Consider the following 23,390-nt stretch of genomic DNA (forward strand, 5'->3'; position numbering starts at 1 on the left):
CGACTTTTTGCGAGCCCATGGACTATACAGTCCATGGAATTCTCCAGGCCAGAATACTGGAGTGGGTAGCCGTTCCCTTCTGCAGGGAATCTTCTCAACCCAGGAATCGAACCTGGGTCTTCTGCATTGCAGGCGGATTCTTTACCAACTGAGCTACCAGGGAAGCCCTCCCATCTGATAAAGTAGGTAGTAATACTATCCTCTTTTATATATAAGGAAACTAAACCACAGAGAAGGTCAGTAATTTCCACTGATATTATAGCTAATAAGTGGCAGAGGCCAGATCTGAATCCAGGCGATCTGGCTCTAGAGTTCATACTCTTCCTTTAAGTTAAAATCCAGAGAATAATGCAAGTAAAGTGCTTAGAACAGGGCCTCCCTAGCTCAGGGGAAGCACCTAATAGATGTTCGCTGCCATTACTGTTGGTTACACCAAACATGTGGCAAGTGTTTTGCCAGCAGCTGGGAACAGGAAGATGAATAAGACCTGGGCACTGCCCTGGAAGAACCTGTGGGTTTCAACTCTCCTACAAAAAAATACCTTCTCTTCTTCCTTTAGTAAAATTCCATAGTGGCTTTTTTTCCCATAAGTTTATCATGGCTGCTACTCACTTCCCTATTCTTTAGGTTAAAGGATTACACAGAATATTCATTACTGTATAGTCTAAACAATTGTTAAAAGTAGGAAAAACTTAGGCATGGCTTTGAACTATCATCCAGTGCCCAGAACAGTGCCTGAACACGATGAGGGAAAAGAAATATTTAGCGACCAAATCAATATTAATGCTGAGGTCTCCCATAATTGTATAGGGTCATAAATTCTGTTGTTTGTATAAATTCAACAAACATTTATTGAGTATCTACTAGGATCCCTGGTGACTCAGCTGGTAAAGAATCTGCCTGCAATGCGGGAGACCTGGGTTCAATCCCTGGGTTGGTAGGATACCCTGGAGAAGGGAAAGGCTGCCTACTCCAGTATTCTGACCTGGAGAATCCCATGGACTGTAGTCCATGGGTTCAGAAAGAGTCAGACATGACTGAGTGACTTTCACTTCACTTCAGGACTAGTGCTATTCTGCTTATTTCTGTAGGAAAATACAAAAATGTAAAAGACAAGTCCAATCTCCTGAAAAATTGACTATGAGGCAACTGTTAAGTGTAGAAAAAGTTGTTATGAATTAATGAACATTTTTCTTATGTTTTTCACATAATCTCCTGGAACTACTTTTACTGATATTTTAAAATATAATTTGTAAAAATATTCTTTACTGGAGACCCCAGTGAATACCTTATGATAAAAGGTTGGTTAAAGCCTCCCAAAGTATAGTTATACTGTTCTTAACCTTATAGATTTAGGTAGAGTAATATAGCTTAGTGATAGATGGAATCTACTGGTTCTGCCTAGTTTTGATATGGAGGGAGAGAATGCCAGGCACAAATCTCTGCACAGGCTCTGGGAAGCTAGCAAATAAATTGTGTATAAATAGCTATAGTTTCCAGGAAGTGTTTGGAGAGAGCATTTTCATTCTCCTGTAATAAAACCAACAAGAGCTATATATTATGAATCTTGCAAGTATTTTATTTTTCTCTTTTTTCAATATAGAATGATTTTTAATCACTAATTTTGTGATAAAATTGCATTTTTAATAAAGCCAAAAGTCATTTAGAGCTAGGTAAATTAAGCTCATTTAAAGAGTTTTGAAGTATAGCATGCTCTAATATCTAAATGTTGTAAAAATAATAAAAAATAACTTACTCCTTCTTCATGATAGTATATTCATTTTTTCCCACATTTTAGAAGTACTATTTTAAGAGAACACGTTAAGCTACATCAGTTCAGTTCAGTCGCTCAGTCGTGTCCGACTTTGTGACCCCATGGACTGCGGGACGCCAGGCTTCCCTGTCCATCACCATCTCCCAGAGTTTACTCAAGCTCATGTCCATGGAGTTGGTGATGCCATCCAACTGCTTCATCCTCTGTTGTCCCCTTCTACTCCTGCCTTCAATCTTTCTCAGCATCAGAGGCTTTTCCAATGAGTCAGTTCTTCACATCAGGTAGTCAAAGTATTGGAGTTTCAGCTTCAACATCAGTCCTTCCAATGAATATTCAGGACTGATTTCCTTTAGGATAGACTGGTTGGATCTCCTTGCTGTCCAAGGGACTCTCAAGAGTCTTCACCAACACCACAGTTCCAAAGCATCAGTTCTTCAGTGCTCAGCTTTGTTTCTAGTCAAACTCTCACATCCATACATGACCACTGGAAAAACCATAGCTTTGACTAGATGGACCTTTGTCGGCAAAGTAATGTCTCTCCTTTTTAATACACTGTCTAGGTTGGTCATCGCTTTTCTTCCAAAGAGCAAGTATCTTTTAGTTTCATGGCTGCAGTCACCATCTGCAGTGATCTGGAGCCCCAAAAATAAAGTCTTTCACTGTTTCCATTGTTTCCCCATCTATTTACCATGAAGTGATGGGACCAGATACCATAATCTTAGTTTTCTGAATGTTGAGTTTTAAGACAACTTTTTCACTTTTCTCATTCTCTTTCATCAAGACTTTAGTTCTTCTTCACTTTCTGCCATAAAGGTGGTGTCATCTGCGTATCTGAGATTATTAATATTTCTCCCAACAATCTTGATTTCAGCTTGTGCTTCATCCAGCCTGACATTTCACATGATGTGCTCTGCATATAAGTTAAATAAACAGGGTGACAGTATACAGCCTTGACGTACTCCTTTACCAATTTGAAACCAGTGTGTTGTTCTATGTCCGATTAACTGTTGCTTCTTGACCTGCATACAGATTTCTCAGGAGGCAGGTAAGGTGGTCTGATATTCCCATCTCTTTAAGAATTTTCCACAGTTATGATCCACACAGTCAAAGGCTTTGGCATAGTCAGTAAAGCAGAAGTAAATATTTTTCTGGAATTCTCTAGCTTTTTTGATGATCCAATGGATGTTGGCAATTTGATCTCTGGTTCCCCTGCCTTTTCTATATCCAGCTTGAACATCTGGAAGTTCACGGTTCACATACTGTTGAAGCCTGGCTTGGAGAATTTTAAGCACTACTTTACTAGCGTGTGAGATGAGTGCAATTGTGCAATATTTTGAGCATTCTTGCTTTGCCTTTCTTTGAGATTGGAATGAAACCTGACCTTTTCCAGTCCCGTGGCCACTGCTGAGTTTTCCATATTTGCTGGCATATTGAGTGCAGCATTTTAACAGCATCATCTTTTAGGATTTGAAATAGTTCAACTGGAATTCCATCACCTCCACTAGCTTTGTTTATAGTGATGCTTCCTAAGGCCCACTTGACTTCACATTCCAGGATGTCTGACTCTAGGTGAGTGATCATACCATCATGGTTATCTGGGTCATAAAGATCTTTTTTGTATAGTTCTTCTGTGTATTCTACATCACGAGGATGCAATCATAAAATCCAAATTGAGACACATTATAGAACAACCCCAGTGGTCATCAGATAAATTTTAAGGAAAAAAATTGGAGAGAGAAGATGGGAGACAAAAGATGTGTAATCCTATTCTGGGGTGAGCGTGCTTGTACTCCAGCCTCCTGGTCTATGCTTCTGCTCTTACGACTGGGTAATTTAGACCCAGCCAGTTCCTTCCCTGAGAGTCTTTTTTTTTTTTTCATTTATTTTTTTAAATGATGGGGTTAGATCATGTGATTTCCAAGGGTACATCCAACTCTGAAATTCTAAAAATGTTAGTGTGAAGAATAGATCCAGGTGAGAGATTGGTGGTATGAAGCTTGAGGCTGGACCACCTGCCTTCCTGACCTGAGTACTTTCCATGTTAGGTCACCACACTCTGGCTTTTTTCCAATGTGGGAACCACATTCCAGGGCTCTGCTCAGACAGGTTACATAGCACAGTGTAATCAGACTGCCAGTTACCAGGAATGTGACTTATGAACAGTTACATATCTTAATTTTCTATCTAATCTGGAAAATAGAGATTGTGGGGATTAAGTCAGATGATGTATGTAGAGTATTTAGAAAACACACACATGCACACAGGAACAAAGAGAGGCTTTAAAACTATAGGAGCTGGTCTCCATGCATGGACCACATTGAGATCTCTGTTCAAACAAATACATTTAAAAACATTCATCACACTGCTGATGCAGTTATAAATTCGATACTGCCTGGGTATTATATGATATTGAGGAATTGTTAATATTTTTAAGACATTATTCTGGTTATGTTTGAAGAGAGAGAGCACACTCTTAATCTTCTAGAGATTATGTCTTGAAATTTTTTAAGATGAAATGAAAAAAAGTTTTTGAAGTAAGTTCCCTGGTGTAAATTCATATAAATCTCTTTGTGTATAGCCCCTGCTTAACCTCCAGCCTTACTTCTCACAGCACGTTGAGTCCCAGCCCCGTCAAGCTGCTTCTGGCTCACTGAGTGCACCCCTCCCTCTGACCCCTTTCCTTTGCTGCACTTGTTGCCTGGGATCCCATCCCCGTCTCTCTCTTCCCTCGGGCTTCCGTTCATCCTTCAGCATCAGTCCCAGGCCCCTTCCTCTGGGAACCCTATCCTGACCCCAACAGGCTGAAGTAAGCACTGCTCTACTACATGCTGGTACTGGTCGCTACACTCTGTTGTAACTGTTTATTTTCCTGTTTCCCCTGATGGACTGTGATTTTCTTTTTTTGAGAGCAGTAATTGTGTACTTTATCTCAGAACCTCAAGAATCAGAGACAGTGAATTAGAAACGGTGAATGATTTCTAAGGGCCTCCCGGATGGCTCTGTGGTAAAGAATCTGCCTGCAGTGCAGGAGATGCAAGAGACATGGATTTGATCCCTGGGTCGGGAAGACCCCCTGGAGAAGGAAATGGCAACCCGCTCCAGTATTCTTGCCTGGGGAATTCCATGGACAGAGGAGCCTGGTGGGCTGTGGTCCACAGGAATACAAATGATTTCTAGAAAGGTGAGAGGAGGCTGAACTAAGACAGAGGTAGTAGGAATGGAGAGCAGAGGCAGGACTTAGGAGAGGCTGAAACAGAAGGACCATGATTTCCTACCTGATTTGATTTGGGAGGATGAGGGAGGGGAGGAGTCCAGGGTGATCCAGCGGTTTCCACCATGGGAGGTTTAGCGAATGTTAAGAATATGAGACTCCACAGGCTAACAAAAGTGGGTGATGCTTTTTCGTGAACACATGAAGTTTGAAATTTATTGTAACCTGATTCTGAAAAACACAGTGTTCAGTCACAAATAGTACAGCACAGTTTAGTCCAAAAAAAAGCACTGAATTTAGAGCCAACAGTCCTGAGTTCTATATCTCGTTCTTCCAGTTAATAGCTTTATGACTTTGAGCCAGTCCCTTCTCTGAGCCAACTTGTTTCTCCCTAAAAACTGGTTCGTCAGTCTCTGGGTGGTGGGTCCAGCACTCTTCCATGGCACCAAACCCAGAGTGGTGGTTTAATGGCTATAAAGTAAGTTATACAAGACAAGTAAGTTCCATATCTGCTGCACAACACAGTGCAACGGTCAACAGTACAGTATTGTGCGGTTAAAGATTTGCTAGGAAGGTAGAGCTTAAGTGTTCTTACCACACACACAAAATTATTAACAAAACCACAAAGAGACACAGAGAAACTTTTAAAGGCAACTGTAATGGTTATTATGTCTGTGTCCAAACTCACCAGATTTTATCCATGAACTGTGTGCAGTTTTTCGTATACCAAGTATACGTCAGTGAACCTGGGGGGAAGTGCTAGATAATACATTCCCCACCTTCCCGTCAAAGTAGTCATCGAAGTGGTATCAGTAGTTGGTGATGACTTGCATACAATAGGAAGTAGAAGTGAAAAAGAAATTTTGAAAGTGGAAGGAAAAAGTAAATGAATCATTACTGTAAGTATCTTTTTAATTCAGCATTGATCAGAAAAGGAGGGTAAGGTGGGGTCTGCCTAAGTTTAAGGTAGGATAGAAAGACAGCACATGGCCAGTGAACCCTTTCATCTGCCTTCTGAAGGATTTGTTACTGTTTTCTGGAAAATATCTGCTGCAGATAAGAAGTCATCTCTATCAGGAGGAAGAGTACCACAGCTCTGAGCAGGAAAGAATGAGGAATGAAATCTCTGACCTAACACAGGAGCTTCATCAGAAGGAGATCACTATAGCAACTGTCATGAAGAAAGCTGCCCTTCTGGAAAGACAGTTAAAAATGGAGTTAGAGATAAGAGAGAAAATACTATCGAAGCAACAGGTATGCAAGGGGCAGGAGTGCCTGTCCAGGTCACTCTTGTTTAGTGCAGACAGTCACCTTCCTTATTGATTACTAAAAGCATTCTATATCTTCTATGGTTTCTGAGTCTAATAGCACAGAAATGCTTTGTGGAGTCACATAACACCTTGGTGAGATAATGCGAAGTGTCATCAACCAGAAGCCAGGGAAGCAAGTGACAGCACAAGGCAATTTCTTCAAATCTCACGCTAACGTTTTCTTGTGACCCATATTCTGATCACCCCCAACAGCATCAGCACACAGTGGTCACAGATTGCTTCCTGATTTTGTTTTCCTTAGTTCTCGTCAATTAATATTTTTAACTTAAAAACAGCTTTTACTCCAGCTTTTCGTGGACACTTCTCACTCCCATTTCATATCTTTATTTTAGAATTTTGAAAAATGGATATTGAAAATGAAGATTAGCTCATATGCACTGAATATTCACTTAATGCATAGCATGGTTCATGGGAAAAAACAGTGATTATAACATTCTACTGTTCAGATACTGCAAGTGACTTCTAAGTCTTCCCTTCCTTCTTCCGTCCCCTCCTATTTATTTTGAAATTCCCTCAATCCTGTGGTGGTGGTGGTTTAGTCACTTAGTCGTGTCCCACTCTTTGCGACCCCATGCACTGTAGCCCACCAGGCTCCTCTGTCCATGGAATTCTCCAGGCAAGAATACTGAAGTGGGTTGCCATTTCCTTCATCACCTCAATCCTGTACTCATTATCAAATTGGTGACCTGCTACTGAAAGTGTAGGGTTTCTCTACATTACCCCAAATATAGTTTTTGAGAGCACCATTCAATAATTTTCTAGATCTATTATGGTTACCGGGGCTTCCCTGGTGGCTCAGATGGTAAAGAATCTGCCTGCAATGCGAGAGACCCAGGTTTGATCCCTGGGTTGGGAAGATCCCCTGGAGAAGGGAATGGCAACCCACTTCAGTATTCTTGCCTGGAAAATTCCATGGACAGAGGAACCTGGTGGGCTACAGTCCATGCAAAATGTCAATAACAGGGCTATTTAAATCCTGTGTATTGTAAAATTAAGAAAAGATTCTGGCTTTGCCCAGTTATAAGCCTTACACTGTGATTAAGCTGTAAAATACACAGGAAAGCTGTATAGGCAGGATGACAGCATTGGCTGCCCTGTACAGGAAACAATATTGTACAGGCATTAAAAGTGATCTCAGTAGTTGGACCATGAATGGTTTTTATTTTAACCTTTATACTCTTCTATATTTTTAGACTTTTGTCAAGGAGAATATATTTTGTAATTTACGAAAGTAAATTACCCACTTACTTAATTTTTTTTCCTTAAAAAGTAAATCTTTTTAAAAGTAAATCTTTTTAGGGAAAGTGCTTTATGTAGAAATGAGCCCTAGATAAATAAAAGGGCAGATGCTATGTCTACGTACTGTCAAGTAGAAGAAATTAGGGAGAAAATAAATTAGGAGACAAAATGAAGTAGTCACAAAAAAAGAAGGAAATTTGGCAGGAGTATCAGGAAGAACAAAACTAAACGTGAAATCATATTTGCATGTTGTAAAAATTAATCAGGTAATGAAGAAACTTAATGGACAGTGTTATTCAAGCATGTTTTTAAAATTGTGATTTTTTTTTCTGGTGATAATTTGCATACCATAAAAAAATAGAAGTGAGAAATGGAATTTGGGAATGGGAAAGGGTCATCAATCAGTATAGTTTGTTTTTAATTTGGCAGCAGTCAGGAAAGGAGGGTCCAGTGGAGCCTGCTGGAGATCAGGGAACTGAATGAGAATACCTGATTTATGACGAGCCTGCCTAAGTGTCTCCCTTTGCTACTCTTAGAAAATATTTATATTAACAAAATAAAATTAATTTTCATAGAATTGTGGGCTCTTATTACGAATATTACATTCACTTTTAACCACTGATCTCCTTTCAGATGTTGGATACGAGATGCAAAGCTGCCGGGACTGAAAACAGACACCTGAAAGGCATGATGGGAGACTTGGACCCCGCACGGTACATGGTAATGTGCTGACGCCACTCAGTAGCTTGAGCAGAGAGCTTGCCTCCCTGGCCAGATACTGTTCACTGAACGCCTCCCGCCTGTCAGGCATGCAGGAGTCGGGGTGACAAAGTATTTTGCACTTGGATAGAATTTACTTTTATCTGCAGGCTGGAACATTTGAATTTCTGGTTTTCTCCTTGTTCTCTTCTTGACTTGGGCTCAATTCCAATTATTTCCTCAAACATATATTACTGTCCTTGCCTTTGCGTCTGGACTCCGACACCCTGCATGGCCTGACTCCTGTCAGTTCTGCTTGATGACGTGCCCCTGAGACTCCAGTCAGAACAGATAGTCCAGCCGCACTTGGGCCCATTTGTTTCATAGCTTGTCAATTCCCCCTCAGATGGTGAACATCGACTGAGTGGTGCTTTATTAACATATCACCAATACCTCCCAGCATCAGGGGTACAGACAGTCTTCAGTAAATGTTGGTTGAATAAAAGGAAGAATGGATCAGTGAACGACTGAGGTCTGACCTTGTGGTTTTTAACTGGTGTCTTTACAGGCTTACACAAGACAGCTTAAACAGGTTATGTGCCTTTCTTTTCAGTTGTTTAATATAACAGTTGAGGTTTGGTCTTTTACATGTAAAATAGGAGAATGTTTATTTATTGAACTAATAAAATATCACAGTTACTTGTTTATCATTTATTTGTTTTGAGTAAAAATTCTGAGATAAAATAATTTTCTGCCAATGCAGGGAATACAGGGGATCCGAGTAAGGAAATTGCTTAACCTGGCCTCAGATTCCTCACCATAAAGTGATAAAGTTGGATTAGGCATTCTCCATGGTCCTCTCTTAAGTCAAGATACTGTATTTCTTTCTTTGTCAGTATTTTTATTTTTGAATTTTTAATTGAAGTATAGTTGGTTTACAATATTATGTAAGTTACAGATATACTACTTAGTGATTCACAATTTTTAAGGTTAGTCTCTACTTATAGTTATTATAAAATATTAGCTATATTCCCTGTGTTGTACAATATATCCTCATAATTTATTTTATACATAATAATCTGTACCTCTTAATTCCCTCCTGCTCTCTCTGTATCTGTGTATCTTTCTTTTTTGTTATATTCACTATTTGTTGTATTTTTTGTATTATACATAGAAGTGGTGTCATACGGTATTTGTCTTTCTCTGACTTATTTCACTTGGCATAATACCCTTCAAGTCCATCCATGTTGTTGCACATGGCAAAATTTCATTCTTTTTATGGCTAAGTAGTAGTCTATTGTGTGTATGTGTACCACATAATCTTTATCTGTTCATCTGTTGATGGACACTTAGGTTACTTCCATATCTTGGCAATTGTAAATAATGTTGCTATGAACATTGGGGTGTATGTATCTTTTTGAACCATGTTTTTGTTTTTTTCAGATATTTAGATACCCATGAGTGAAATTGCTGGGTCATAAGATAGTTCTATTTTTAGTTTTTTGAGAAACTTCTTTACTGTTTTCCACAATGGCTGCACCAATTTGCATTCCCATCAACAGTGTATGAGGTTTTCCTTTTCTCCAAGTTCTCACCAACATTTGTTATTTGTATTCTTTTTGATGATAGCTATTCTGACAGGTGTGAGGTGATAATCTTATTGTGGTTTTAATTTGCATTTCTCTGATGATTAAGAATGTTGGGCAATGTTTCATATGCCTGTTGGCCATCTGAATGTTCTTGAAAAAGTATCTATTCAGTTTATCTATTATTTAACTGGGTTGTTTGTTTTTCTGACGTTGAGTGTATGAGAGGTTTATTTACTTTTGATATTAACCCCTATTGATATATCATTTGCAAATATTTTCTTGTATTCAGTAAGTTGTCTTTTCAATTTGTCATTAGTTTCCTTTTAATTAGGTCCCATTTGTTTATTTTTGCTTTTATTTGCTTTGCTTCAGGTGATAGATTCAAAAAATATTGCTACAGTTTGCATCAAAGTGTTCTGTCTATGATGATACTGTATTTCTGTGATAAGCGAGTGAGTGAAGTCTCTCAGTTGTGTCCGACTCTTTGTGACCCCATGGACTGTAGCCTACCAGGCTCCTCCGTCCATGGGATTCTCCAGGCAAGAATACTGGAGTGGGTTGCCATTTCCTTCTCCAGGGGATCTTCCCGACCCAGGGATCGAACCCGGGTCTCCTGCATTGGAGGCAGACGCTTTAAGCTCTGAGCCACCAGGGAAGTCCTATTTCTGTGATAGTATGTCCTTAATTCTCCTAATAGTCCATAATCTAGCCTCAAAGAATAGAATCATTCTGGAAGCTTTCTGCATTCTTCTTTGCACCTTGTTATGGATCATGTGATTGGAATATGTGTTGTGCTATGCTTGGTCACTCAGTTGTGTCTGACTCTTTGGACCCCATGGACTGTAGCTCACCAGGCTCCTCTGTCCATGGGGATTCTCCAGGCAGGAATACTGGAGTGGGTTGCCATGCCCTCCTCCAGGGGATCTTCCTAACCCAGGGATCAAACCCAGGTCTCCCGCATTGCAGGCAGATTCTTTACCATCTGAGCCACCAGGGAAGCCCCATTGGAGTATAGATAAAAATAAGGTATGTGTGATTTCCCTGTCTGTTACAGAAAGTCTGTGTGACACAAGGACTGTTTTTCCTAAACTGTATACACAAAAAAGTTAAATTGGATCCTGCCTTCATCTATGCCTCTTTTCTCTCTCTCTCTCAAAACAGTGGTTTTTGTGTTATTTTTCAAAATTTCAGTCTGAATGTCTTTGGTTGTGCATTCTGCTTTATTACAGCCCCCACTAAGCCTGCTTCACTCTGACTCCTGTAGGCATTTGGCTCTGTTTATTTGTTGTCAATTTTTCAAGAAATAAAACACAGAAAGATGTGTAAAGAAGCAGCTAATTATCCCCACGTCCATCCTCAATCCCAGTTTGGACTGCAGAGATACTCAATACTAACCAACTAGTGTATTGCATTCTATAAAATGTTTTCCTTGCTTGTGCAAACACTTAGATAGGATGAGTTGAGTGTTCTTTTACAGAAATACATGTATAATATTTACATTTGGCCTTCCCTGGTGGCTCAGTGGTAAAGAACCCACCTGCCAGTGCAAGAGATGTAACAGACTCAGGTCTGATCTCTGGGTTGGGAAGATCCCCTGGAGGAGGGCATGGCACCCACTCCAGTATTCTTGCCTGGAGAATCCCATGGACAGAGGAGCCTCACCGGCTACAGTCCATGGGGTCACAAAAGAGATAGACCAAGTGATTACATGATGACAGTAATGTTAAGATGATGACAGTGACACACAACTGTTATTAGATGATTATAATAGCAACAATATATACATTATTATAAACTGCCTTTTGACTATATATCATGGATATCTCTACAAGTCAGTAGAGAAACATCTTTCAATTTTTCTTAATTTCTCAGAAAAAACATATATACTCATGTAAAATACGTATAAATTTTAATGAATTGAAGCATAACTTATATGCCAGTGATTTTAGTGTTGTCACTCTTTTTCTCTTGTTTCTCCCCTTCCCTCCATTTCTCTAGCCACCTCATAACCAATCCATTAGATAACATGTTAACTCTTTGGTATGCATCATTTTATGTTTTTTCGTGTGTGTGTGTGTGTGTGTGTGTGTGTGTGTGTGTGTAGTCATGTACCTATTCAGGGGTTTTAACTTTTTTTAAAAATAGATTGCATTTTGTACACTTCTCTGTGTCTTTTATCCTTTGTTAATGCTTATAAGTCAGCAGGTTTAGGTCTTATCTATTAATATAGAAAAAAAGTCAAACTATCTTTCAATCCTAGTAGGCTTTTTACTAGAGGTTCTTAAGTGCTTTGAGATATGCAGTTGTATCAACAAAATTAGTTGTATCTCTTCTACTGTTCATGTCAGTAACTTTTGTCATATTGAACTTGCTGAAACTTCCAAGAGAATATTAAATAATCATAGTGATTATTGGCAAGTTTGTCTAATTTCTGATTTTAGGTGAAACCATTTTAGAGTTTTACTATTTAGGATAATATTCTTGATTTATGGTCTTTATTATGTCTTTCTATTCCTGAATTGCTTAGAGTTTTTAAGATTTGCTTCTGTTTTATCAAATGCCCTTTCAACATATGTGACATCATGTAGTTTTTGTCCATTAGTTTTTTGATGTGTAAAAGGCAAAAAGATAGGACACTGAAAGATGAACTCCCCAGGTCGGTAGGAGCCCAATATGCTACTAGAGATCAGTGGAGAAATAACTCCAGAAAGAATGATGAGATGGAGCCAAAGTAAAAACAATACCCAGCTGTGGATGTGACTGGTGATAGAAGCAAAGTCCGATGCTGTAAAGAGCAATATTGCATAGGAACCTGGAGTGTTAGGTCCATGAATCAAGGCAAATTGGAAGTGGTCAAACAGGAGATGGCAAGAGTGAACGTCAAATTCTAGGAATCAGCGAACTAAGATGGACTGGAATGGGTGAATTTAACTCAGATGACCATTATATCTATTACTGTGGGCAGGAATCCCTTAGAAGAAATGGAGTAGCCATCATGGTCAACAAAAGAGTCCAAAATGCAGTACTTGGATATAATCTCAAAAACGACAGAATGATCTCTGTTCGTTTCCAAGGCAAACCATTCAATATCACGGTAATCCAAGTCTATGCCCCGACCAGTAACACTGAAGAAGCTTAATTTGAACCGTTCTATGAAGACCTACAAGACCTTCTAGAACTAACACCCAAAACAGATGTCCTTTTCATTATAGGGGACTGGAATGCAAAAGTAGGAAGTCAGGAAACACTTGGCATAACAGGCAAATTTGGCCTTGGAGTACAGAATGAAGCAGGGCAAAGGCTAATAGAGTTTTGCCAAGAGAACACACTGGTCACAGCAAACACCTTCCAACAACACAAGAGAAGACTCTACCCATGGACATCACCAGATAGTCAACACCGAAATCAGATTGATTATATTCTTTGCAGGTAAAGATGGAGAAACTCTATACAGTCAGCAAAAACAAGACTGGGAGCAGACTGTGGCTCAGATCATGAACTCCTTATTGCCAAATACAGACTTAAATTGAAGAAAGTAGGGAAAACCACTAGACCATTCAGGTATGACCTACATCAAATCCCTTATGATTATACAGTGGAAATGAGAATTAGATTTAAGGGACTAGATTTGATAGACAGAGGGCCTGATGAACTATGGACAGAGGTTCGTGACATTGTACAGGAGACAGGGATCAAGACCATCCCCATGGAAAAGAAATGCAAAAAAGCAAAATGGCTGTCTGAGGAGGCCTTACAAATAGCTGGGAAGAGAAGAGAAGTGAAAAGCAAAGGAGAAAAGGAAAGATATTCCCATCTGAATGCAGAGTTCCAAAGAATAGCAAGGAGAGTTAAGAAAGCCTTCCTCAGTGATCAATGCAATGAAATAGAGGAAGACAGCAGATTGGGAAAGACTAGAGATCTCTTCAAGAAAATTAGAGATACCAAGGGAACATTTCATGCAAAGATGGGCTCAATAAAGGACAGAAATGGTATGGACCTAACAGAAGCAGAAGATATTAAGAAGAGGTGGCAAGAATACACAGAAGAACTGTACAAAAAAGATCTTCACGACCCAGAAAATCACGATGGTGTGATCACTCACCTAGAGCCAGACATCCTGGAATGTGAAGTCAAGTGGGCCTTAGAAAGCATCGCTATGAACAAAGCTAGTGGAGGTGATGGAATTCCAGTTGAGCTATGTCAATTCCTGAACGATGATGCTGTGAAAGTGCTGCACTCGATATGCCAGCAAATGTGGAAAACTCAGCAGTGGCCACAGGATTGGAAAAGGTCAGTTTTCGTTCCAATCCCAAAGAAAGGCAATGCCAAAGAATGCTCGAACTACCGCACAATTGCACTCATCTCACACGCTAGTAAAGTAATGCTCAAAATTCTCCAAGGCAGGCTTCAGCAATATGTGAACCGTGAACTTCCACATATTCAAGGTGGTTTTAGAAAAGGCAGGGGAACCAGAGATCAAATTGCCAACATCCACTGGATCATCGAAAAAACAAGAGAGTTCCAGAAAAACATCTATTTCTGCTTTATTGACTATGCCAAAGCCTTTGACTGTGTGGATCACAATAAACTGTGGAAAATTCTTCAACAGATGGGAATACCAGACCACCTGGCCTGCCTCTTGAGAAACCTGTATGCAGGTCAGGAAGCAACAGTTAGAACTGGACATGGAACAACAGACTGGTTCCAAATAGGAAAAGGAGTATGTCAAGGCTGTATATTGTCACCCTGCTTATTTAACTTATATGCAGAGTACATCATGAGAAATGCTGGGCTGGAAGAAACACAAGCTGGAATCAAGATTGCCGGGAGAAATATCAATAACCTCAGATATGCAGATGACACCACCCTTGTGGCAGAAAGTGAAGAAGAACTAAAGAGCCTCTTGATGAAAGTGAAAGAGCAGAGTGAAAAAGTTGGCTTAAAGCTCTACATTCAGAAAACTAAGATCATGGCATCTGGTCCCATCACTTCATGGGAAATAGATGGGGAAACAGTGGAAACACTGTCAGACTTTATATTTGGGGGCTCCAAAATCACTGCAGACGGTGATTGCAGCCATGAAATTAAAAGACGCTTACTACTTGGAAGGAAGTTTATGACCAACCTAGACAGCATGTTAAAAAGCAGAGACATTACTTTGCCAACAAAGGTCCGTCTAGTCAAGGCTATGATTTTTCCAGTGGTCATGTATGGATGTTAGAGTTGGACGGTGAAGAAAGCTGAGCGCCGAAGAATTGATGCTTTTGAGCTGTGGTGTTGGAGAAGACTCTTGAGAGTCCTTTGGACTGTAAGAAGATCCAACCAGTCCATCCTAAAGGAGATCAGTCCTAGGTGTTCGTTGGAAGGACTGATGTTGAAGCTGAAACTCCAATACTTTGGCCACCTCATGCGAAGAGTTGACTCATTGGAAAAGACCCTAATGCTGGGAAGGATTGAGGGCAGGAGGAGAAGGGGACGACAGAGGATGAGATGGCTGGATGGCATCACTGACTCGATGGACATGGGTTTGGGTAAATTCCAGGAGTTGTTGATGGACAGGGAGGCCTGGTGCGCTGCGATTCATGGGGTCGCAAAGAGTTGGACACGACTGAGCGACTGAACTGAACTGATCACTGTGATTGATAGATTTCCTGATATTGATCCACCTTTAAATTCCTGGAATAAACCTTTTTGATCATTATATTCATTTTCGAGTCGTGTCATAACAATTTGCCACAAACTGAGTGTCTTAAGACAAAAGAAACTTACCATTGTATAGTTCTGGAAGCTAGAAGTCTAAAATCAGGGTGTCAGTAGGACTGTGAAAAGAAAAAGAAAGTGAAGTAGCTTAGTTGTTTCCAACTCTTTGCAACCCCATGGACTGTAGCCTACCACACTCCTCCATCCATGGGATTTTCCAGGCAAGAGTACTAGAGTGGGTTGCCTTTTCCTTCTCCAGAGGATCTTCCTGACCCAAGGATTGAACCCAGGTCTCCCACATTGTAGGCAGATGCTTTAATGTCGGAGCCACCGGGGGAGTCTCAATAGGACTATGCTCCCTCTGAAATCTTTGGGGGAGAATTCACCCTTGCCTCTTTATAGCCTCTAGTGTTTTGCCAACAATCTTTGTCAGTCCTTGGCTTGCACATGCATTGTTCCAATGCCCTGTCTTCACATGGCCAGCTTCTTTCTTTTTGTTTCTCCATACCATCTTCCTTCTGTGTATGTCTGTTCTGGTTTCCGAATTTCCCCCTTTTATAGAATCCCTGTCGTATTGGATTAGAGTCCACCTTAATGACCTCATTCTTCATTTGGTTACCTCTGTAAAGATCCTGTTTACAAATAAGATCATATTCTAAGGTATTAATGATGGCTGGGACTTCAACATATAACAGTCATACTCTTAACGGTTTTGATATATTACTGGCTTCTATGTGGTAATATTTTATTTAGAAATTAAGATTTGTGTGTATAAATGAGATTTGTATATAGTTTTCTTTTTTCCAGCTTGTTATACAGTTATGTTGGCTTTATAACATAAATAGGGAGTTTTCCATATTTATGAGTGGTCTGCCATAGTTTAAATAATATTGGAATTACAGGTCTTTAAAGGTTAGAACAACTTAGCTATGAAACTATCTTGATATTGAACCAGTGAAGATAAACCAAAATGGAAAAGAATATAAAGGAGAATGTGTATATATATAGATACACCATCTTGGAGTGGCGGAGTATAAGGACGTGTGCTCATCTTCTCCTGCAAGACTCCAAAATTACAACTCACTTTTGAACAACCGTCAACAAGAGAATGTTGGATTCCACCAAAAAAAGATACCCCATGTCCAAGGGCAAAGGAGAAGTACCAGAAAGATGGTAGGAGGGGTGAAATCACGTATACAGTCAAACTCCAGCTCATCAGAGATGCTCAGAAGGCTCAAGCAAAACCTTATGCACACCAGGAGACCCCACAGAGACTGAGCCAGACCTGCCTTTGAGTGTTTGAGTGTCTCCTGTGGAGGTATGGATCATCAGTGGCCTGCCGCAGGGGCAGGGGCTCTGCGTGCAGCAGACCTGGGTGTGGCATAAGCCCTCTTGGAGGAGGTCACCATTAACCCCACCATAGAGCCGCCAGAACTTACACAGGATTGGGGAAACAGACTCTTGCAGGGAACAAATGAAACTTTGTGCAAACCAGGACCCAGGAGAAGGGAACAGTAACCCCACAAGAGACTGACCCAGACTTGTCTGTGAGTGTCCAGGAGTCTCCAGCCTGCTGCAGGGTCGGGGGCACTGAGTGTGGCAGTGCATGTAAGGGACCATTTGAAGGAGGTTGCCATTTTCTTCATTACCTCCACCATAGTTTGGTCTCAGGTCAAACAACAGGGAGGGAACACAGCCCTGCCCATCAACGGAAAATTGGATTAAAGATTTACTGAGCATGGCCCTGCCCATCAGGACAAGACCAAGTTTTCCCCTCAGTGAGTCTCTCCCATCAGGAAGCTTCCATAAGCCTCTTATCCTTCTCCATCAGAGGGCAGACAGAATGAAACCACAATCACAGAAAACTAATCAAACTGATCACATGGGCCACAGCCTTGTCCAACTCAATGAAACTATGAGCCATGCCGTGTAGGGCCACCCAAGATGGACGGGCCATGGTGGAGAGTTCTGACAAAGCGTGGTCCACTGGAGAAGGGAATGGCAAACCACTTCAGTATTCTTCCCTTGAGAACCCCATGAACTATATGAAAAGGCAAAAAGATAGGACACTGAAATATGAGCTCCCCAGGTCAGAAGGTGCCCAATAAGTTAATGGAGAAGAGTGGAGAAATAACTCCAGAAAGAATGACGAGAAAGACCCAAAGCAAAAACAATACCCAGTTGTTGATGTGGAAGTTGGTGATGGAAGTAAAGTCCAATGCTATAAAGAGCAATATTGTGTGGGAACCTGAAATGTTAGGTTCCTGGATCAAGGTAAATTGGAAGAGGTCAAACCGGAGATGGCAAGAGTGAATATCGACATTTTAGGAATCAGTGAACTAAAATAGACTGGAATGGGTGAATTTAACTCAGATGACCGTTACATCTACTACTGTGGGCAAGAATCCCTTAGAAGAAATGGAGTAGCCATCATAGTCAACAAAAGAGTCTGAAATGCAGTACTTGGATGCAATCTCAAAAACAACAGGATGATCTCTGTTTGTTTCCAAGGCAAGCCATTGAATATCACATTAACGAAGTCTACGCCCTGACCAGTAATGCTGAAGAAGCTGAAGTTGAACGGTTCTATGAAGACCTACAAGCCCTTCTAGAACTAACACCCAAAAAAGATGTCCTTTTCATTATAGGGGACTGGAATGCAAAAGTAGGAAGTCAAGAGATACCTGGAGTAACAGGCAAATTTGGCCTTGGAGTAAAGAATGAAGCAGGGCAAAGGCTAATAGAGTTTTGCCAAGAGAACGCACTGGTCATAGCAAACAACCTCTTCCAACAACACAAGAGAAGACTCTACACATGGACATCACCAGATGGTCAATACTGAAATCAGATTGATGTATTCTTTGCAGCCAAAGGTGGAGAAGCTCTATACAGTCAGCAAAAACATGACCGGGAGCAGACTGTGGCTCAGATCATGAACCAAATTCAGACTTAAATTGAAGAAAGTAGGGAAAACCACTAGACCATTCAGGTATGACCTAAATCAAATCCCTTACAATTATACAGTGGAAGTGATGAATAAATTCAATGGATTAGATCTTATAGAGTGCCTGAAGAACTATGGGAAAAGATTCATAACATTGTACAGGAGGTGATGATCAAAACCATCCCCAAGAAGAAGAAATGCAAAAAGGTAAAATGGTTTTCTGAGGAGACCTTACAAATAGCTGAAAAAAGAAGAGAGGCAAAAGACAAAGGAGAACAGGACAGATATACCCATTTGAATGCAGAGTTCCAAAGAATAGCAAGGAGAGATAAGAGAGCCTTCCTCAGCGATCAGTGCACAAACTAGAGGAAAACAATAGAATGGGAAAGACTAGCGATCTCTTCAAGAAAATTAGAGATACAAAGGGAACATTTCATGCAAAGATGGGCTCAATAGAGGACGGAAACGGTATGGACCTAACAGAAGCAGAAGATATTAAGAAGAGGTGGCAACAATACACAGAAGAACTATACAAAAAAGATCTTCATGACCCAGATAACCACAATGGTGTGATCACCTACCTAGAGCCAGACAACCTGGAATGCAAAGTCAGGTGGTCCTTAGGAAGCATCACTACAAACAAAGCTAGTGGTGGTGATGGAATTCCAGTTGAGCTATGTCAAATCCTAAAAGTTGATGCTGTTCAAGTGTTGCACTCAATAAGCCAGCAAGTTTAGAAAACTCAGCAGTGGCCACAGGACTGGAAAAGGTCTGTTTTCATTGCAATCCCAAAGAAAGTCAATGGCAAAGAATGTTCAAACTACCGCACAATTGCACTCATCTCACACGCTAGTAAAGTAATGCTGAAAATTCTCCAAGGCAGGCTTCAGCAATACGTGAACCGTGAACTTCCAGATGTTCAAGGTGGTTTTAGAAAAGACAGAGGAACCGGAGATCAAATTACCAATATCCGCTGGATCATTGAAAAAGCAAGAGAGTTCCAGAAAAACATCTATTTCTGCTTTATTGACTATGCCAAAGCCTTTGACTGTGTGGATCACAATAAACTGTGGAAAATTCTTCAACAGATGGGAATACCAGACCATCTGACCTGTCTCTTGAGAACCTGTATGCAGGTCAGGAAGCAACAGTTAGAACTGGACATGGAACAACAGACTGGTTCCAAATAGGAAAAGGAGTACGTCAAGGCTGTATATTGCCACCCTGCTTACTTAACTTACATGCAGAGTACATCATGAGAAACGCTGGGCTGGAAGAAGCACAAGCTGGAATCTAGATTGCTGGGAGAAATATCAATAACCTCAGATATGCAGATGACACCACCCTTGTGGCAGAAAGTGAAGAAGAACTAAAGAGCCTCTTGATGAAAGTGAAAAGGAGAGTGAAAAAGTTGGCTTAAAGCTCAACATTCAGAAAACTAAGATCATGGCATCTGGTCCCATCACTTCATGGGAAATAGATGGGGAAACAGTGGAAACACTGTCAGACTTTATTTTTGGGGGCTCCAAAATCACTGCAGATGGTGATTGCAGCCATGAAATTAAAAGACACTTACTCCTTGGAAGGAAGTTTATGACCAACCTAGATAGCATATATAAAAGCAGAGACATTACTTTGCCAACAAAGGTCGGTCTAGTCAAGGCTATGGTTTTTCCAGTAGTCATGTGTGGATGTGAGAGTTGGACGGTGAAGAAAGCTGAGCGCCGAAGAATTGATGCTTTTGAACTGTGGTGTTGGAGAAGACTCTTGAGAGTCCCTTGGACTGCAAGAAGATCCAACCAGTCCATCCTAAAGGAGATCAGTCCTAGGTGTTCATTGGAAGGACTGATGTTGAAGCTGAAACTCCAATACTTTGGCCACCTCATGCGAAGAGTTGACTCATTGGAAAAGACCCTAATGCTGGGAAGGATTGGGGGCAGGAGGAGAAGGGGACAACAGAGGATGAGATGGCTGGATGGCATCACCGACTCGATGGACATGAGTTTGGGTAGACTCCAGGAGTTGGTGATGGACAGGGAGGCCTGGCGTGCTGCGATTCACAGGGTCGCAAAGAGTCAGACACGACTGAGCGACTGAACTGAACTGATGTCTTCACTGTAAAAATGCCTGTTAATGTCCTCTATTCATTTTTAATGAGATTTTTTTTCATGTTGAGTTGTATCAGTTCTTTATATATTTTGGATATTAAGCCCTCATCAGAGGTATCATTTGCAAATATCTTCTCCCATTCATTAAGCTGCCTTTTTTTGTTTATAGTTTCCTTCCCTGTGCAAACACTTTTTAGTTTGATGCAAACACATTTGTTTATTTTTGCTTTTTTATTCTTACCTGAGGAGACAGATCCAAAAAAATATTACTAAGACCAGTGTTGGTAAGCATACTGCGTTTTCTTCTAGGAGTTCTTCGGTTTCAGGTCTTACATTTAAGTCTTTTTAAGGTTTATTCATTTATTTTTGGCTGTGATGGGTCTTTATTGCTGCACATGGGTTTTCTCTGGTTGTGGCAGGCGGGGGCTACTCTTTAGTTGTGGCGTGTGGGCTTCTTTTGTTGCAGAGCATGGGCTCTAGGTGTGCAGGCTCAGTCATTGTGGCCCACGGGCTTTGTTGTCCCAAGATATGTGGAATCTTGTCCCAAGATATGTGGGGCGTCTGGGAATCTTCCCAGACCAGGGATCGAACCCGTGTCCCCTACATCGGCAGGTGGACCTGCCATTTTTAACCACTGGACCACCAGGGAAGCCCTTACATATAAGTCTTTAATCCATCCCATGTTTATTTTGTCCATGGTGTGAGAGTAGTCCAATTTGATTCTTCTGCATGTAGCTGTCCATTTTCCCAACACTGTTTACTGAAGAGGCTGTCTTTTTCCCATTGTATATTCTTGCCTCCTTTGTCATAAATTTTTGATTGACCATGTTAGTGTGGATTTATTTCTGGATGCTCTAGTCTGTCCCATTGGTCAATGTACTGTTTTTGCCCCAGTGACATACTGTTTCAATTACAGTAGCTTTGTTCTTGTTGTCGTGTCTGACTCTTTGCAACCTCATGGACTGTTGCAAGCCAGGATCCTCTGTCCTCCACTGTCTCCTGGAGTTTGCTTAGTTTCATGTCCACTGGGTTAGTGGTACTATCTAACCATCTCATCCTCTGCTGCCCACTCTTCCTTTTGCTTTGTAGAACATGCTCCTTTCTCAATATTTTTTGGTTATTCAAGGTCTTTTGTGTTTTTGAAGAAATTTTAGAATTATTTCTGCTAGTTCTGTGAAAAATACAGTTGATATTTTGATACGGATTGCATTGAGTGTGCAGATTGCCTTGGGGAGTATGGTCAGTTTTAAAATATTAATTCTCCTAATTTATGAGTACCATATATCTTTCCATTTGTTTGTGCTATCTTCAATTTCTTTCATCAGTGTCTTATAATTTTCCAAGTATATATCTTTTACCTTCTTAGGTAGATTTATTCCTATGCATTTTATTATTTTAATGTGATTCTAAATAGGGTTGTTTTCCTAATTTCTCTTTCTTGTTCATTGTTAGTATATAGGAATGCAAAAGATTTCTGTATATTAATTTTGTATCCTGCAAATTTACTGAATTAATTTATTATGTCTAATAGTTTTTTGGTGGCATCTTGAGGATTTTCTATATATAGTTTCATGTCACCTACAAACATTGATCGTTTTACTTCTTCCTTTCCAATTTGAAATCTCTTTATTTCTTTTTCTTGTCTCATTGCTGAGGCTAGGACTTCTAGTATTGTTAAATAAGTGGCAAGAGTGAGTATCCTTGTCTTGATCCTAATCTTAGAGAAACTGTTTTCAGCTTTTCACTGTTGAATATGATGTTGGCTATGTGTTTGTCATATAGGGTCTCTATTATGTTGAGAAATGTTCCCTCTATGGCCACTTTCTGGAGAACTTTTATCATAAATGGATGTTAAATTTTGTCAAAACCTTTATCTATTGTGATGATCATATAACTTTTATTCTTCAGTTTTTTAATGTGGTATGTCACATTGATTTATTTGTGGTTATTGAACCATACATATACTCCTGTGATAAATCCCACTTAATCATAGTGTATAATCTTTTTAATGTATTGTTAAACTTGATTTGCTGACATTTTGTTGAGAACTTCTGCATCTATGTTCAGCAGTGATATTGACCCGTTACTATTTTTTGTGGTGTCTTTGTCTGGTTTTTGCATCATGCTGATACTGGTCTCCTAGAATGAGTTCAGAAGCATTCCATCCTCTTCAGTATTTTGGAATAGTTTGAAAAGGATGAGCATTAACTCTTCTTGGGTAATTTCCACTACTCTATCTTACGGTTCACTGGTCTGTTCTTTTCTATCATGTAATCTACTGTTTATTCTTTGTAGTGTATTTTCTTTATTTCAGTTGTGTTATTAAGCTCTTTTTTGGATCTTCTTTGTGTTTTTTCTTTGTTAAACTTACTGTTGTATTCATCCATTCTTCTCCTGAGTCCATTGAACATCTTTAACATCATTACCTCTAACTCTTTCCTGGGTAGATTGCTTATCCTACATCTTCTTCATATGGATTTATACCTATCTCATCTCATTTTGCCCAATTTTCTTTTTTATTTCTTCATACTAGGTAGGTTGGTTATGATTCCTGATTTTGGAGAAATGGCCTTATGTTGGAGATGTCCTATGGGGCCCAGCAGAACACTCCCTCTTTTCACTGGAGTTATATGCTCTTGGGATGCCTCATATGTGGGCTGTGTGAACCCTTCTCTTGTGGCATGGCCAGCTGCTGTGGGCATGCTGGTTGGCAGGGCTGGCCCCTTGCAAAGGTGGCTGCCAGCCACCGCCTCATGTACTGGCTGCTTTCCCACTGGTGGGTGGGGCTGGATCCC

The 23,390-nt window shown here is 40.3% G+C and overlaps 1 protein-coding gene across 38 annotated transcripts in view; it reads left to right on the plus strand.

Moving 5' to 3' along the window:
* Window positions 1-23,390, plus strand: part of DEUP1 (deuterosome assembly protein 1) — a 120,588-nt gene that overhangs the window by 65,092 nt on the left and 32,106 nt on the right. For 30 of the 38 annotated variants that reach the window (XR_014067502.1, XR_014067504.1, XR_014067507.1 and 27 more), the window contains 2 exons: window positions 6,042-6,239; window positions 8,189-8,275. Coding sequence is in view for 24 of the 38 variants with exons in the window: in XM_081536606.1 (XP_081392732.1) it covers window positions 6,042-6,239; window positions 8,189-8,275 (285 nt within the window). In the remaining 14 variants the exon portion in view is untranslated. Of the gene's footprint in view, window positions 1-6,041; window positions 6,240-8,188; window positions 8,297-8,660; window positions 8,782-23,390 lie in introns of those variants that run through there. The other 8 variants (XR_014067509.1, XM_081536623.1, XM_081536615.1 and 5 more) reach the window with 3 other exon arrangements.

This window comes from Giraffa tippelskirchi, chromosome 10 (genome assembly GCF_054371585.1).
Source record: "Giraffa tippelskirchi isolate mGirTip1 chromosome 10, T2T-mGirTip1v1.2.pri, whole genome shotgun sequence".
Taxonomy (NCBI): Eukaryota; Metazoa; Chordata; class Mammalia; order Artiodactyla; family Giraffidae; genus Giraffa; species Giraffa tippelskirchi.